Source organism: Neomonachus schauinslandi, chromosome 7 (genome assembly GCF_002201575.2).
Source record: "Neomonachus schauinslandi chromosome 7, ASM220157v2, whole genome shotgun sequence".
In the NCBI taxonomy this organism is placed as follows: Eukaryota; Metazoa; Chordata; class Mammalia; order Carnivora; family Phocidae; genus Neomonachus; species Neomonachus schauinslandi.
The window spans coordinates 50,270,876-50,288,071 of NC_058409.1; the positions used below are offsets into that span (position 1 = coordinate 50,270,876).

At 38.0% G+C, this 17,196-nt stretch overlaps 1 protein-coding gene across 2 annotated transcripts in view; it reads left to right on the forward strand.

Moving 5' to 3' along the window:
- Positions 1–17,196, forward strand: part of RAD17 (RAD17 checkpoint clamp loader component) — a 34,174-nt gene that overhangs the window by 14,496 nt on the left and 2,482 nt on the right. For both annotated transcript variants that reach the window (XM_021702094.2, XM_044916883.1), the window contains 7 exons: positions 3,737–3,848; positions 6,506–6,691; positions 8,630–8,715; positions 8,837–8,983; positions 11,282–11,431; positions 13,259–13,379; positions 16,560–16,617. In XM_021702094.2, coding sequence (XP_021557769.1) covers positions 3,737–3,848; positions 6,506–6,691; positions 8,630–8,715; positions 8,837–8,983; positions 11,282–11,431; positions 13,259–13,379; positions 16,560–16,617 — 860 coding nt within the window. The remainder of the gene's footprint in view (positions 1–3,736; positions 3,849–6,505; positions 6,692–8,629; positions 8,716–8,836; positions 8,984–11,281; positions 11,432–13,258; positions 13,380–16,559; positions 16,618–17,196) is intronic.

A 17,196-nucleotide genomic window follows, 5' to 3' on the forward strand; every position in this document is an offset into this window, starting at 1 on the left:
AAACATTGAGCATTAATAAAAATAATCAACATCATAGCACCTTAACATATTAACTCAAATTTTTTTTTTAAGACTAAGTAGTTAAATTGCAAATGGCATTCACTTTAGCAAGTTGTGTTGGAATAGTAAAAAGAGATACTGTGACTTTTTTGTTACCAAGTTAACATGCTGTACCTTAACTAATGGACCTGCAAGAATGTTAGAACTAGTATTTTTCTTTTTTTTAAGATTTTTTAATATTTAAATAACCTCTACACCCACCACGGGGCTCGAACTTACAACCCGAAGATCAAGAGTCAAATGCTCTACTGACTGAGTCAGCCAGGTGCCCCTAGAACTAGTATACTTTTGATATTATTGTTGATACTGTTACATCACAGGAGCAACAACCAGCACACTATTCAAATCTTTCAAGCTTTTTTTTTTTTTTTTTTTTTAAAGATTTTATTTATTTATTCATGAGAGACAGAGAGAGAGAGGGAGGCAGAGGGAGAAGCAGGCTCCCAAGGAGCAGAGAGCCCGATGCGGGACTCGATCCCAGGACCCCGGGATCATGACCTGAGCCGAAGGCAGACGCTTAACCATCTGAGCCACCCAGGCGCCCTCAAGCTTTTATAAGATCAAATGTTGAGATACTGTCTGGGGTCTCCAAGGATGATAATGATGGTAGAGGAAGATCAAAACATTTTAATCTCTGGCATTCTGTAGCTCAGTTAATGATTTAAGAAAGAGTGTTGACATCTTAAGTGATCTAGTTGAAAGAAAGAATGGTGAGTATCTTAGGTTTGGGCTTTTTTGAGTTTAAATAGATGTTTTTCTGTTTTTACAAGAAAAAAAGATCTTTATTCTTTGTAATATCATTAAGTATGTAAAGTGTGATCACACATTTCAACCACATTTGTGTGTTCAAAGTGATTAACATCCATGGTATTTCCTTCAGCTACCAAGGATCATAATTTCAAATTACATTTCCTGGGGCACCTGGGTGGTTCAGTCCGTTAAGCGTCTGCCTTCAGCTCAGGTCATGATTTTAGGGTCCTGGGATCAAGCCCTGCGTCAGGCTCCCTGTTCAATGAAGAGTCTGCTTCTCCCTCTGCCCCTCCCCCCACTCATGCTCTCTCTCTTACACTATCTTTCTTTCAAATAAATGGATGAAATCTTTAAAAAAAAAATTACATTTCCTTTTTGGCAAGTAATCCAAACTAGAATTTTTCAAAAACAAATACTCTTCTTGAAACAATTTTAAATTAAAGAAATGTATTCACAATAAAAATGAAGTTTATTTGGAAGAGAAAATTCACAGATATGAGCAAGAAAATTTTGTAAAAGAATAATGAAGAGAGACTTGCTATCTATGTATTGGAACATAATGTAAAACTATAAATATTACAAACTGTGTACTATTGACACAGTAACAGACAAAAGGAAGGATTCAGTAAGACAGCACAGAAATAGATCAGTATGTGTAAATGGCAATTTTCTGTATAATGGAAATAGTATTTTACATCACTGGGGAAAGAGGAGACTATTATAATTAATAAATGGTATTTGCACAATTGGATATCCATATGGAAAAACATAAGGTTGCATCTTTATACTATGCACAAAAATAATTTCTAGGGGCGCCTAGGTGGCTCAGTTGGTTAAACCTCTGACTTGATTTTGACTCAGGTCATGATCTCAGGGTCCTTAGATGAGCCCTGCATTGGGCTGTGCGCTCAGTGCTTGAGAATCTTGCCCTCTGCCCCCTCTCCCCTTGCGCATGCACTCTCTCTCCCTAAAATAAATAATCTTTAGAAAAATAATAATAATTTCTAGGTAGATTAAAGATCTTATTGCAAAAACCAAAATGACAATAGTATTTTTTTTTAAAGATTTTATTTATTTATTTGAGAGAATGAGCAGTAGGGAGGGACAGAGGGGAAGAGAGGGAAAAGCGTCCTCCCTGCTGAGCAGGAAGCCTGACCTGGGGCTCCATCCCAGGACCTGGAAATCATGACCTGAGCGGAAGGCAGATCCTTAATCTACTGAGCCACCCAGGTGCCCCAAAATGAGAATAGTATTAAGAAAAAGTACTGACTTTGGTTTGAAGGAAAGTATTCCTAAGTAAGAAACAAAAGCCCTAAAAACATTGGATTTACTTCAAAAAAAATGAAAAGCTTAGGAAATGATAGAAGGCATGGTAAGCTAAGTTAAAAGACAAGCATGAGAATGGAAGAAAATATTTGCAAGTTATGTAACAAAGTATTAACACATGAATATATAAAAATGTGCCTACCTAAAAAGGCTAAAAACGTGCCTGGGTGGCTCGGTTGGTTAAGCGTTTGCCTTTGCCTGAGTTCATGATCCTGGAGTCCCAGGACTGAGCTTCACCTTGGGATCCCTGCTCAGCAGGGAGTGTGCTTATCCCTCTGCCCCTCATCCCTCTTGTGCTTTCTCGCTCGCTCGCTCGCTCTCTCTCGCAAAAATAAATAAATAAAATCTTTAAAAAAATAAATCAATAAAAATTCTAAGAACAGAGAAGCCAATACACAGAGTAATACAAATGGCTATAAACATGAGAGGTGTTTGGCCCTACTAGAAATCAAAGAAAATTAATACTTAAACCAGACACCATGGGGCGCGTGGGTGGCTCAGTCATTAAGCATCTGCCTTCGGCTCAGGTCATGATCCCAGGGTCCTGGGATCGAGCCCCACATTGGGGTCCCTGCTTGGCGGGAAGCCTGCTTCTCCCTCTCCCACTCCCCCTGCTTGTGTTCCCTCTCTCACTGTCTTGCTCTGTCAAAAAATAAATAAAATCTTTAAAAATAAATTAAATAAATAAACCAGACACCATTTTTCATGTATCAGTTTGCAAAAGTTTTAAGAGATCAATAAACAAGATTGCCAAAGGTAAAGAAAAAATGGGCACTCTCACATACCACTGGTAGAAAAAATTAAATTAGGGGCGCCTGGGTGGCTCAGTCGTTAAGCGTCTGCCTTCGGCTCAGGTCATGATCCCAGAGTCCTGGGATCGAGCCCCACATCGGGCTCCCTGCTAGGCGGGAAGCCTGCTTCTCCCTCTCCCACTCCCCCTGCTTGTGTTCCCTCTCTCGCTGTGTCTCTCTCTGTCAAATAAATAAAATCTTAAAAAAAAAAAAAAGAAAAAAATTAAAATTAGTAATTGTTAGAGACACTTTGGAGGGAATTTTCCTTCTACAGAAATATATATATCTTTTTTAAAGATATATTTATTTATTAGAGAACGGGTGCATGTGTGCACAAGCAGGGGGAGGGGCAGAGGGAGAGAATCTCAAGCAGACTCCCACTGAGCATGGAGCCCACTGCAGGACTCAATCCCAGGACCCTGAGATCATGACCTGGATTCAACTTAAGTCATGTTGTCAGTAAACCATTAGGAGTTTCTTAAGGTGGAGAGGGATAGATAAATTTTTTTGGTCTTATACTTGAACTGACAAGGGAGTAATAATTCGTATATATGTATGGATATATATTATAGTAAGAGAACTTCAAAATATAACAGTCCAAGTAAATAAGTAAAATTATTTTATACTCTTGAATTTATCTTAAGCTATGATTAATCATTGACTTTCCTGAGCAGATTGGCGTTTAACATGGAAGCTTTTTAGCATCTTTAAAAGATTCTAATGTACTTTTTCATTTAGTTGAGAGAATGAGGGAGTGTTTTTTTGGTTTTAGAAACTAGTTTTTTAAACTTTAATATTTTTCATTTTAGAATGGAGGAAATATTATTATCCCTGATAAAAGTTCTCTAGAGTTGCTCTGTCAAGGATGTTCTGGTGATATCAGAAGTGCAATAAACAGCCTCCAGTTTTCTTCTTCAAAAGGTAACTATGAAAGATAAATTCTTACTGCATTGTGTAGGCGACTTTCTCTTAATTGTTCATGAATCTGAATCAAACTAAACATTTTAACTTACTGATATATATCTCCATCTACTGTTCTTTTTGAGACTGTTCTATAAAATCATGTATGTACACGTACATACACACACCCCTGTGAATATGTCATTGTATATATCTGTGTACCTGAGACAAAACCTGATTGATTTATGTGGTTTGCTACTTTTTAAAGTTAATTTGGATGAGACTTCCTGGGTGAAAATCCTGGCTCTCCCGTTTACTGGTGAATAATCTTGCAAATGACAATCATTTTGTGCCTGCATATCCTCACCTTTTATATGAGAACCTCTCTTACAGACTTATGTGAAAGTGAGTTAATACTTGTAGAGTGTTTATTCCAGTGCTTGATATATATTAAGGAGTCAGGAAATGGTCAGCTATTAATGAATTTTAATTCATTAATGGATGGCTCTGTTGGTTAAGCATCTGACTCCTGATTTCAGCTCAGGTCATGATCTCAGGGTTGTGAGATCAAGCCCCACATGGGGTTGCATACTGGGCATGGAACCTGCTTGAGGTTCTCCTGTCCCTCTCCCCCCTGAGTGCATGTGCATGTGTTCTATCTCCAAAATAAATAAATCTTTTAAATACATAGTATTTTGCTTACGTAGATTTACTTTTATATTTATTTTTAATTTGTATGATATATTTAATAAATTGATTTACCTTTGTTGTAAAAAAGGTGCAGTGTCATGCTATATTAAAAGAGATAGCACAGGGGCGCCTTCGTGGCTCAGTCGGTTAAGCATCTGACTCTTAATCTTAGCTCAGGTCTTAATCTCAGGGTCCTGAGTTCAAGCCCTGTGTTGGGCTCCACGTTGGGCATGGAGCCTACTTAAAAATAAGAGAAAGTGGCGCATAGGTGGCTCAGTAGGTTGAGCGACTGACTCCTGATTTTGGCTCAGGTCATGATCTCCTGGGTCATGGATGGAGCCCCATGTGGGGCTTGGCGCTCAGCAGGGAGTCTGCTTCAAGGTTCTCTCCCTCTGCGCCTCCCCCTACGCGTGTGCTTGCATGCTCGTTCTCTCTCGCTCTCAAATAAATAAATCTTTTTTTTTTTAAAGATTTTATTTATTTGACAGAGACACAGCGAGAGAGGGAACACAAGCAAGGGGAGTGGGAGAGGGAGAAGCAGGCTTCCTGCAGAGCAGGGAGCCCGATGCGGGGCTCGATCCCAGGACCCTGAGACCATGACCTGAGCCGAAGGCAGACGCCCAACGACTGAGCCACCCAGGCGCCCCTCAAATAAATACGAAAAAATAGAGAAAGAGAGAGATAGCACATGGTTTCTTGTACATGGTTCTCATCAGAAAACATTTAACAAGCACCCTGCTTGATGTTTCACATTGAGAAATTGACCTTGAAAAATTAAAAGCCATCTTTGGAGCTCTCAAAATCCACCTGCAATCCTAGCATCTACCTACAAATATAACCTGTTCGTTTAGTGTATATCTTTTGTTTTTCAAAATAACTGTAGAGAAGAGTAAATAAGCAGCGTAATACAACCGAAACCAGAATTCTGCTTATTCCTATAGAAACATAAGTGTAAATGGTGCTTAGGTTCACTACTGGAATTATGGGTTGGGAAGGCTGAAGTAGGCCAGTTTGCAATCCTGTCATTTATAACCTTATTACTCTGAGCTCAGAAATTTTAAAGGGAAGAAAATATTTTTTGAGTGGGTCAGGAACTGTATTAGTAAGCATATATTGCTTCATTTAATTCTTGACCAGCTTAATGAGATAAACAATAATAATCAAACCCAGGGCGCCTGGGTGGCTCAGATGGTTGAGCGTCTGCCTTCGGCTCAGGTCATGATCCCAGGGTCCTGGGATCGAGTCCCGCATTGGACTCTCTGCTCCTTGGGAGCCTGCTTCTCCCTCTGCCTCTCTCTCTCTGTCTCTCATGAATAAATAAATAAAAATCTTTAAAAAAAAAAAAAAGAATCAAACCCAGATTCGATGTTCTTTTTGCTCTTCCAGGCTACTTTTCTTAAGTGATGCATTCTGAGTTTTGAACAGTAGATTTACCAATGAAATTTCAACACAGGCATATTCATAAATTAAAGACTTCCCAAATCAGTAGAGAGATAATACAGAATAGTTGTTGAACATGCACTACAGAACTGTACTGCCTGGATTCAAATCACTTACTAGCTGATGACCTTGAGGCAGTTACTTAATCTCTTTTTATCTCCTACTCCTATCTTTAATGTGTGTAATAATAGTTCTCACCTAATCAAGTTATTTTGAGGATTTAGTTGGCTAATACATATCATACACCAAGAACAGTACCTTGCACCAGCAGTACCATGAGAATTCAAAATGATAGGCCTATATTAGAGAATGTGTTTATGGATGAAAATTTGAAATCTGTGTCATAAGGTACTTTTAGATGATGTTTTATTCCATTTTAATAGTGTAGCAACCCAAAGACAACTGAGTTCACAAATTTTGTAATTACGGTTTATTAGAAAAAATATATTTTAATTTGACTATTTAGTGTAACTTACATAAAACGTCAGTTTTATTTTTCATATTTTAATTTTATTTTCAATATTGTCTCTTGGGTGTATATTATTTAGGAGAAAATCGTTTATGGCCAAGGAAGAAAGGAGTGTCTTCAGTAAAATCAGATGCTGCGCTGTCAAAATCAAAACAAAGGAAAAAAACTGATAGGGTTTTTGAAAACCAAGAGGTCCAAGCTATTGGTGGCAAAGATGTTTCTCTTTTTCTCTTCAGAGCTCTGGGGAAAATATTATATTGTAAAAGTAAGAAAATCTGATATGTTTTTTAAAAAATCTGTTAGGTATTAGTCTTACAACTGAAATTAAATACCAGTTTTTGAAAATGTCACATATTTCGCATCTAGGGCTAGGTCTGATACTGTTTGGCAAGGCCTAAGACATAGCCAGTAAATGTATGTAGATAGAGTATTTTTGGAATATGGACAGGACTAAATGTAAAAACTACTGTAGACTATATCCATGTCTGTAAATCTTATTTAAAAGTATAGTTTGCTGCAGGTAAGACATCAGTTTCTCTAGAATTTTAGTGGCAGGTGTTGGTAGCCCAAAGCCCTCTTAGGCTTGAACTCTGGACACCAGGACCCTAGACAAATTGCCAGGTAGCTTCAGGCTTCTTTGGAACTCCTTACATTTCTCTTTACTACCTGCCCTCTCCCCAGCCAGAGATGTTCTGTTTCCCTCTTCTTTCTTTAATGCCTGCTTCCCCTCAGTCCCTCCACTCGGATCACTGATCTCTAAGCTCCCAGATTGTTTTTCCTTTCAAAAAAATCCCAGACTTCTGTTTTTCATGTAGAAAACATCAGTTCTTAGTCTGCGGATCCTGAAGGAAGAGAATTAGGATTGGGGGTGGGGGGTGGGTGGGCATCTGACATGCCTTTATATAGATTGAAACAATTCTTACCAAATTTTGAAGGAAACTATTGCTGTAGTATGGAACCGTTTTTTCTGTTATAGCACAAAGTAAATCATCATAATGGACCATTGAGAAAAGTTATATGTGTCGTGTCCTCAATTTCCTCTCAGATAGTTTTTCAAACCTCTTGTAAAATAGCTGCTTCAGTGGATCACAAACAGTATGTGGACAGACATTTGTTGAAGCTTCATGCTTATCACACCTCTTACTATCTGAGACTGTTTTCTGGTTGCCAAAAACCTAGCTGTTTTAAACAGCTGTTTTTAGGGCGCCTGGGTGGCTCAGTTGGTTGGGCGACTGCCTTCGGCTCAGGTCATGATCCTGGAGTCCCTGGATCGAGTCCCGCATCGGGCTTCCTGCTCAGCAGGGAGTCTGCTTCTCCCTCTGACCCTCCCCCCTCTCGTGGTCTCTCTCTCATTCTCTCTCTCTCAAATATATAAATAAAAAATCTTTAAAAAAATAAACAGCTGTTTTTATCATCCTATAAAACTCTTGAGTGCCTCACATACCTGTTTTCCATCTTATCTTCCTTGCCTCTTTGTCTTCTGTTGTTTCTCTATTTCTGCTTCACTGTCTTCTCACTCCAGGCATCCTTCTTGTTTTAGGCTAATATCTCTCAGTTTCTTCTTTCCAGATCGTTGAAAATTTGGGATTTCTAAATGGAAACCTTCCTGCCACCTGAACAAAATGAAACAGGGACACTTAGGTGGAAGTAAGATGCACCTCTGTCCTTGGGTCTCTTACCTCCGAACCTCAGTGGCTATTCCCACTGATTCTTTTCCTTCTATTTTTTTGTTTGCCTTCTCAACATTCATTTATAACTTCTTGCATCAAGGAACAGAGTTCCTGTTGTCCCATGCAGAAAGCAGCCTCATCCTACATAGTAAAGAAAATAGTAAAGATTTTTATATTGAGAATGAGGATCAAAAGAAGAAAGCAATGCAGAGCTGAAAAGGTGAAATGCTACAGAGTGCTTTGTGAGTTGGAATATTTTATTTCTAGAAAAGCCATAATCCAGACATCAGAATTCTAATTTGATTTCTTAAGAATAGTGATAATGAGACAACTCATTTTATATATAGCAGCAAGGCACTGTAATAGTGAGGTAACTCACATAAGCCTCCACTTACTTTGTTTTTTTATTTTTAACATCTTGCTTAGTATGTTTGGTATTATGTGCCTAAAGTTTTGAAAAAAACCTTCAAATGAGTGGTTCTCTGTAACTGTAGGTGGTGGTATTTTTAATAATTCCAGAAATTTTTTTATAGGAGCATCTTTAACAGAATTGGATTCCCCTCGGTTGCCTTCGCATTTATCAGAGTATGAGCGGGATACCTTACTTGTTCAACCTGAGGTAAAGTCTTTAATTAAACATTTAGTACTTTTTACAGGATATATATTATTTACATTTATGGATGTATACATTTAACCACTGCATTTTTGCCTGAATTATATGTGTTTGCTTCTTTTTATAGGAAGTAGTAGAAATGTCACACATGCCAGGAGAGTTATTTAATTTATATCTTCACCAAAACTACATAGATTTCTTCGTGGAAGTAGATGATCTTGTGAGAGCCAGTGACTTTCTGAGTTTTGCAGATACCCTCAGTGGTGACTGGAATGTAAGACCATTTGACTAACTGTTTTTGTTTATGAATGTTTCCTCAGAATTGAGAAAGTTTACTTTTATTCCTCATTTGACATCTTACATAACTTCTTTTTTTTTTTAAGATTTTATTTATTTATTTTTGAGAGAGAGAGCACGAGCAGGGGAGAGGGGCAGAGGGAGAAGCAGACTCCCCACTGAGCAGAAAACCCGATGCAGGACTCGATCCCAGGACCCCGGGATCATGACCTGAGCCGAAGGCAGACGCTTAACTAACTGAGGCACCCAGGGGCCCCTTATGTAACTTATGTAACTTCTTAATAACAATAATAAAATTAATTCATCCAATCCAGTGTTTGTAATGACAGTGGTTAATCTGACTTTTTTGGTGATAACACTAATTTTTTCTAAAGTTATTTTCTGATTATGAAATTAATATATATATTCAGAAATTTTGGCAACCATTGAAAAGTAGAAGGGGAAGAAGTGTGCTTTTTATACTTTCTTTTACTTTTTAAATAAATTTTTTTACAAATTTGAAATTATTCACTATAAATTTTATATTTTTCCATAACATTCTAACACTGCTCTGACCAATGTAATAGCCACTAGCCACATACGACTATTTACATTAGGTTAAATTAAACTTAATTTAAAATTCAGGGGCGCCTGGGTGGCTCAGTCGGTTAAGTGTCTGCCTTTGGCTCAGGTCATGATCTCAGGGTCCCTGCATCGGTTTCCTTGCTCAGTGGGGAGTCTGCTTCTCCCTTTCCCTGTACTGTTTTCCCCACTTTTCTCTCTAGCCCTCTCTCTCTCTCTGTCAAATAAATAAATACAATCTTTAAATAAATACATAAATAAGTCAATAAAATTCAGTTCCTCAGACAGACTAGCCACATTTCCAGCATTTGATGGCTACATGTGGCTAGTAACTACTGTGTTAAACAGCTACTGTGTTGAACAGTTTGTTAAATAACAGAACATTTCTGTTATAGAAAGTTCTTTTGCACAACACTGTTTTGATATGTTAATGTTTCTATATTATAAATATTGAAATAGCATTAATAATTAAAATTAGGAAAGATACAATAAAAAACATGTATGATATGGTTTCTGTGTTATATTTAGTTTCACTATTCAGCAGTTGCATTTGCTTAATTTTTCTTATATTCTTTTTTATTTTGAAATTTTCTAACCTATAGGCAAGTTGAAAGAATAGTATGATGAATGCCTGTATACCCTTAGCTTTTCTTCACCACTTTTTCATATTTTGCCACATTTGCTTAACCTCTGTGTGTTTACACACTTGTTTTGGCCCAATAATTGGAAAGTAATAGCAGGTACCACATCACTTAATACTTAAGCATGCATAAGGACAGTGCCCTGTTACAACCACAGAGTGTTTATCACACTTAAGGAAACTAGCATTAATTCAGTAACATTATCCTTATTCTGATTTCATCAGCTGTCTGGGTGGTTCAGTCGTTAAGCACCTGCCTTCGGCTCAGGTCATGATCCCGGGGTCCTGGGATCCAGCCCCGCATCAGGCTCCCTGCTCAGCAGAGAGCCTGCTTCTCCCTCTCCCTCTCCTACTCCCACTCTCCCACTCCCCCTGCCTGTGTTCCCCCTCTTGTTGTCTCTCTCTCTCTCAAATAAATAAATAAAATCTTTTAAAAAAATGTATTTTAAGGGGAACCTGGCTGGCTCAGTCGGTAAAGCATGCAACTCTTGATCTCGGGGTTGTAAGTTTGAGCCCCACATGTAGAGATTACTCAAAAATAAAATCTTAACTTGACCTTAGCCAAAAGGCTAAGAAGCAATAAAAAATAAAGTCTTTTTAAAAAAAGTATTTTAAGTTGTTTTCACCACCCGCATCCAAGATCCATTCAGAGTTCACACATACCAGTTAATTGTTGTGTCTCAGTTGAATTTGATTTAGGTAATTTTGTAGCATATTATTTTCAGGGCTTTGGTAATATTGGAAAAAGTGAACATACATTTGGGGCGCCTGGGTGGCTTGATTGGTTGAGCAACTCTTGCTTTCAGCTCGGGCTGTGATCTCATAGTTCATGGGATAGAGCCCTGCATCCACCCCACGCTCGGCAGAGTCTGTTTGAAGATTCTCTCCCTCCGCCCCTCCCCTCACTCACACATCTGCACACTCTCTCTAAAATAAATCAATAAATCTTAAAAAAAAAAAAAGTGAACATACATTAAGTAAATCTGATTAGTGGCTTTTTGGTGTCGGCAGTACCAATAGCACTGCATTGTAAATCTCTTATTTTCTTTATTTTACATTTTGTCTCCTTTTTAGACACGCTCTTTACTCAGGCAATATAGTACATCCATAGCTACGAGAGGTGTGATACATTCCAACAAAGCCCGAGGATTTGCTCATTGCCAAGGAGGAGGATCAAGTTTTCGACCCTTGCACAAACCCCAGTGGTTTCTCATAAATAAAAAGGTAAAAAAAGAATTGTGTACTTTTAATAGGTAAACTTTATGGTGTGTGAATTATATCTCAATAAAGCTGTTATTTCTTTATAAGTTTTATAAATAAAAAGTGTTTTATTATAGTAAGAAATAGTTGCTAACAGCCACAATTTTCTTAGAATTATAGTAAGACATAAAAAGGATGCTCTTAAATGCCTCCTTATTTTTAAGGAAAACACTCAAAATTTGAAAACATATCATTTATTAGATGATTATTATTGAATTCACAGTATCATTATAATTATCTTTTAGTTTTAATTAAAAATAGGGGCACCTGGCTGGCTCATTTGGAAGAGCATGTGACGCTGAATCTCAGGGTCGTGAGTTCAAGCCCCACATTGGGTATAGAGATTACTTTTTTTTTTTTTAAGATTTTATTTATTTCACAGAGCAAGAGAGCACAAGCAGGGGGAACAGTAGAGGGAGAGGGAGAAGTAGGCTCCCTGCCAAGCAGGGAGCCCGATGCGGGGCTCGATCCCAGGACCCTGAGATCATGACCTGAGCTGAAGGCAGATGCTTAACCATCTGAGCCACCCAGGTGCCCCTAGAGATTACTTTTAAAAAAAAAAAAAAGGGAAGGAAAAATAAATCCTTGACTTGCCTCTCACCATCTGGACGCATTATTTTACCTAATGTGCACTTAGTTTCCACAGCTTTAAATGTGGAGGATTGGATTAGAAATCAAAAATAGATGGCCCGCCATGTTGAATACTGCACACAAAAAGATTTTTTTTCGTGAATTTCCAGTCTTTTAAAAAATGAGCATGGTAATTAAAATTCATATATGGATTTCTGGCTCAGAATTCCTGGACTCTCCTGAAAAGAATGCAAAGTAAGGCAGCACTGGCCTATATTTTTACATGGCAGCAATCTGATCAAGCCAAGTAGCATCTGCCCCTTGAAGATGGGAGTGGTGGGTACTATTTTCCCCAGCTGTCTCACTGCACTGATTTATATACCCACCTGTCTCCTACAGCATCTGAATTTGTGGTCTCTGGACTACATTATCTCTAAGATGTCTTCCAGTTCGTAAATCATATGGCTAAATATAAGCCTGTAATTCATTACCTAACATTTTTTCCAACAGATTTCTTGGAGAATTTCATGACTTTTAACCAATTTATGTCCCTTATTGACTTGCTTTGCTTTTTATAGCATGAAAATTAATTTGCCTTATAGTTACATACAGATTGTCTCTGTAAAGCTGTAAGTTCCTTGAAGGCAGATTGTGCTTCTCTCCTCTTCAGCCTAGCATTGTACCCATGTTAACTGAAGAATATAAATTTTTTTACTGAGAAACAATATCCTCCCATAATTTATGATGTATGCTCATAAATAAAATTCCTTTCATTTTTAAGTTTTTTTTTCTTTCTACCTTAGGTCTCTTAAAAAATTTTTATTGCTGGGACACCTGGGTGGCTCAATCTGTTAAGCATCTGCCTTCAGCTCAGGTCACGATCCCAGGGTCCTGGGATCGAGTCCCGCATTGGTCTCCCTGCTCTGCGGGGAGCCTGCTTCTCCCTCTGCCTCTGCCTCTCTCTCTCTCTCTCATGAATAAATAAATAAAATTTTTAAAAAAATATTCTTATTGCTATTATGTCAAATATGAAATAGTTTTATAGGTAAAATGCTTTATTAGGTAAGGCTAGGACAGTTATAAAAAACTAATTAGATAAACTCTTAAAAGTATGTGGTATATAAACACAATTTGTGATATAGTAAACTTAGTTTGTCTAGGGATACATCTCCATATTTTTTTACTTTAGTTTTCATTTCATCTTTTTTTTTTTCTATACAGTATCGGGAAAATTGCTTGGCAGCAAAAGCACTTTTTTCTGACTTCTGCTTACCAGCTTTATGCCTCCAAACTCAGCTGTTGCCATACCTTACCTTGCTAACCATACCAATGAGAAATCCAGGTAATAACATGGGTTTTTAGTTATCCCAAGAAGTAGTGTTTTATAACTTTATCTTTCTGTAGGTCAACTCGTTGCTATATTCTAGTGAGCTAAGTTTTTTTTCCCTTTATTTTTTGATCCAGAATACGTGTTTTTGATTTAAAAAGGAATAAAGCAGTACAGAAGTATATAAAGTAAAAATTAAAAGTTCCCTATAACCACAGGTAATTCCTTTTGAAAGGTTGGTGTGAATTCTTCCAGACTTTTTTCTGTGCGTATACAAATATTAGGCATATGCTTTAATTGGCATATGGCACTTACCATGGATAGCACTCCATATTTTATAAATAAGTACTAAATCAGCTCCGGAGGTTGGAAAGTCCAAAATCAAGATACAAGCAGATCCAGCCATTTTATATTCTCACATGGCAGAGAGCAGAGCAAAGAGAGAGCTCTCTCTGATGTCCCTTTTATAAATATCAAAAATCCAGGATCATTTTATACTTCAGGAGCCCTGGTTCCTTGTAGTGGAAATAGTATGTAGAATTTAGGATCTGGGGGTGCCTCACTGGCTCAGTCGATAGAGCATGTGACTCTTGATCTAGGGGTTGTGAGTTCAATCTCCATGTTGGGCGTAGGGCCTACTTAAAAAAAAAAAAAAAGAATTTAGGATCTGGATACAAGGTATGGTCCTTGCTACTGGAGTATCATTGTGTCTAGGCTGTTTCAGTGGAACAGAGCTAGGAAGTGTGTGTGTGTGTGTGTGTACACCATGAGTTCACACCAATACATTGAATTTCAGCCTAACACAACAGAGTTTATTCTAACCTTTCCCAGTTTAGTATCTAGTACTGGTTTAGACTACTTACACTGAAATTATCTGGAGAATCATTTATCCACTAGTTAAAAATTCAGATTACAGGATCGCAAACTCAGTTTTCCATATCAAAAAGCTGTTTTTTAAAAAAATCCTGATTCTGTTCTGTAGTGGATCTTTAAAAAGGTAAGTATCCAAGAACTCTCATAGTGTTGGTTTACAAACTTTGAAGGGTTCATAAAATTCAGTCAAAAATAAGATGTCTTGGGGGCGCCTGGCTGGCTCAGTTGTTAGAGCATGCAACTTTTTTTTTTTTTTTTTAGTATTTATTTATTTGAGAGAGAGCACATGTGAGAGGGGCGGGGCAGGGGGGAAGAAGAGGGGAAGAGGGAGCAGAGTCTTTTTTTTTTTTAAAGATTTTATTTATTTGCGAGAGAGAGAATGAGAGACAGAGAGCATGAGAGGGAGGAGGGTCAGAGGGAGAAGCAGACTCCCTGCTGAGCAGGGAGCCCGATGCGGGGCTCGATCCCAGGACTCCAGGATCATGACCTGAGCCGAAGGCAGTCGCTTAACCAACTGAGCCACCCAGGCGAGGGAGCAGAGTCTTAAGCAGACTCAGCGCTGAGCATGGAGCTCTTAGGCTCCATCCCACAACCCTAAGATCATGACCTGAGCTGAAACCCAGGTGCCCCAAGAACATGCAACTCTTGATCTTGGGGTGGGAGTTCAAGCCCCAACATTGGGTGTGAAGTCTACTTAAAAAAAAAAAAGATGTTTTGGTTTTTCTTACCATTTTTCCCCCATTTCTTTATTTACTATGTCATTTTAGACATTATTTTTTACTCCTTTGTTTTTTATTGTGGTCCTCTGTTAGTGTTTGTTGGAATGCTTAAAGGTATCCCACATACCTCTGATAGCTTTGTATTTCTCTTCTTTCATTTTCTCCCTTTTCTTTGATTCTGCAATATTTATCAGTCTTGTTCAGATTGACTTATTCTTTCTTCTGCCAGTTCAGATCTACTGTTGAGCCCCTGTTGTGAGTCACTGTTCTGGGTGAGTGCTCAAGTGGAGGTAGCCTCTGATCATCATGGCTGGGCCCATCACAGCATGGGCCCCCTGCCCTATGAATGAACTTGGGCGAGGGCCATTGCAGTTCAAGGAGGAGGCAGTATTCTCAGCCTGTTGCGCTACTAGGATAGAGCTTCCATGGTTTGGGTTGGAGAAAGGGAGTCCTGAATTCTTGGCTGGCCACAGGAGGGAGGGAGTCCTATGGGTCCTTGGCTGCACCCACCTGGCGTGAAGTCTCCTTAAAGCTGAGGAAGCAAAGGAGTGAGTCCTGGTTCAAATGCCACAGACTCTTGCAGTTAGATTTTCCTCAATAAATGTTTCTTCGGAATATAAAAATTTATCAACTTAAACCATGTTTAAGTATGTAGTTCAGTGGTGATAAGCGTATTCACCTTGTATAACCAATCCCTAGAACTTTGTCATCTTGCAAAATTGAAACCACATGTTAAACACTACCTCCCACTCCCTGCCCATCATCTGTCTTCTGTCTCTGAATTTGATTACTCTAGGTACCTCACATAGTGGACTCATAACAGTGTTTGTCCTTTTGTAATTGACTTATTTCACACAGCATGTCATCAAAGTATATCTATATTATAGCATGTATTGGGGGGCCTAAGTGGCTCGGTTGGTTAAACGTCTGACTCTTGGTTTTGGCTCAGGTCATGATCTCAGCATCGTGAGATTGAGTCCCGCTTGAGGCTCTGCACTGGGTGTGGAGCCTGCTTAAGATTCTCTCTCTCCCTCTCCTTCTGCCCCTTCCTCTGCCCCAAATAAAATAAAATAAAATAAATATATATAATATTATATATATATCAGAATTTCCTTTTTAAGGCTGAATAACATCACATTGTGTGTATATACCACATTTTGTTTATCCATTCATCTGCCGATGGACACATAAGTTGCTTCCACCTTTTGGCTATTGTGAACAATGCTGTTATGAACATGGGTGTACAAATTACTCTTTAAGACCATGCTGTCAGTTCTTTTGGGTATATACCCAGAAGTGGAATTGCTAGGTCATATAGTAATGCTGTCTTTAATTTTTTAAGGAGCTGCTTTACCATTTTCCAAAGCAGTTATACGTTTTACATTTCCACCAGCAATTCCCAAGGGTTTCAGTTTCTCCACATCTTTGTGAAACCTTTTTTTTTCTAACAGACATCCTAAAGGATGTGAAATGGTATCCCATGGTTTTCATTTGAATTTTCCAAAGGATTCGTGATTTTGAGCATCCTTTCATGTGTTTGTTGTCCATTTGTTTATCTTCAGAGAATTGTCTATTTAAAGCTTTTTTAAAATCTCTGTTTCAGCTCAAATTTCTTTTATCCAAGATATTGGAAGGCTTCCTCTGAAACGACACTTTGGAAGGTAAGCTGATTGTTTTAATTTTCAAAACCTGTTTCAAGACCTGTTACTGAAACGTCCACTGAATGTTACCTAATTTATTCAGTATACAGCCAGTAAAATTTATCTGTAAAATCCAAGAGATACATATAATTCCCAGTGATTAATGGTCATATGATTGCATTGTAGATCCACCATTTTATTACATATAACAGTATATTTTCACTAGCTCACATATGGAATCATAAAAGCAAGGGGATTTTTAAAATCCTCCATTTAGCAAATCTTGCCTATGTGAAAACCCCTTTTCACCTTTCCTGCCCAGAGGTGTTCTTAGCCTGTGTTTAGAGGCTGCAGTGACCAGGAACTACCACAAAAGCACTCTTTTTTTTTTTGTAGACTTCCTTCTCTTAGAAGATTCAGACAAATTTTAAAAAATGTAGTTTTTTAGATATAGAGAGGTAAATCATTATCTGTGCTGTTCCTTTTATTGCAAAATCACTTCTGGGCTAATATCAGTGATTAACACAACACCTGTATTTCATTTCTACTTTACTTATTTGTAAGGTTAAATTATGTACTTGGCATTTTATTTAAAAAGGC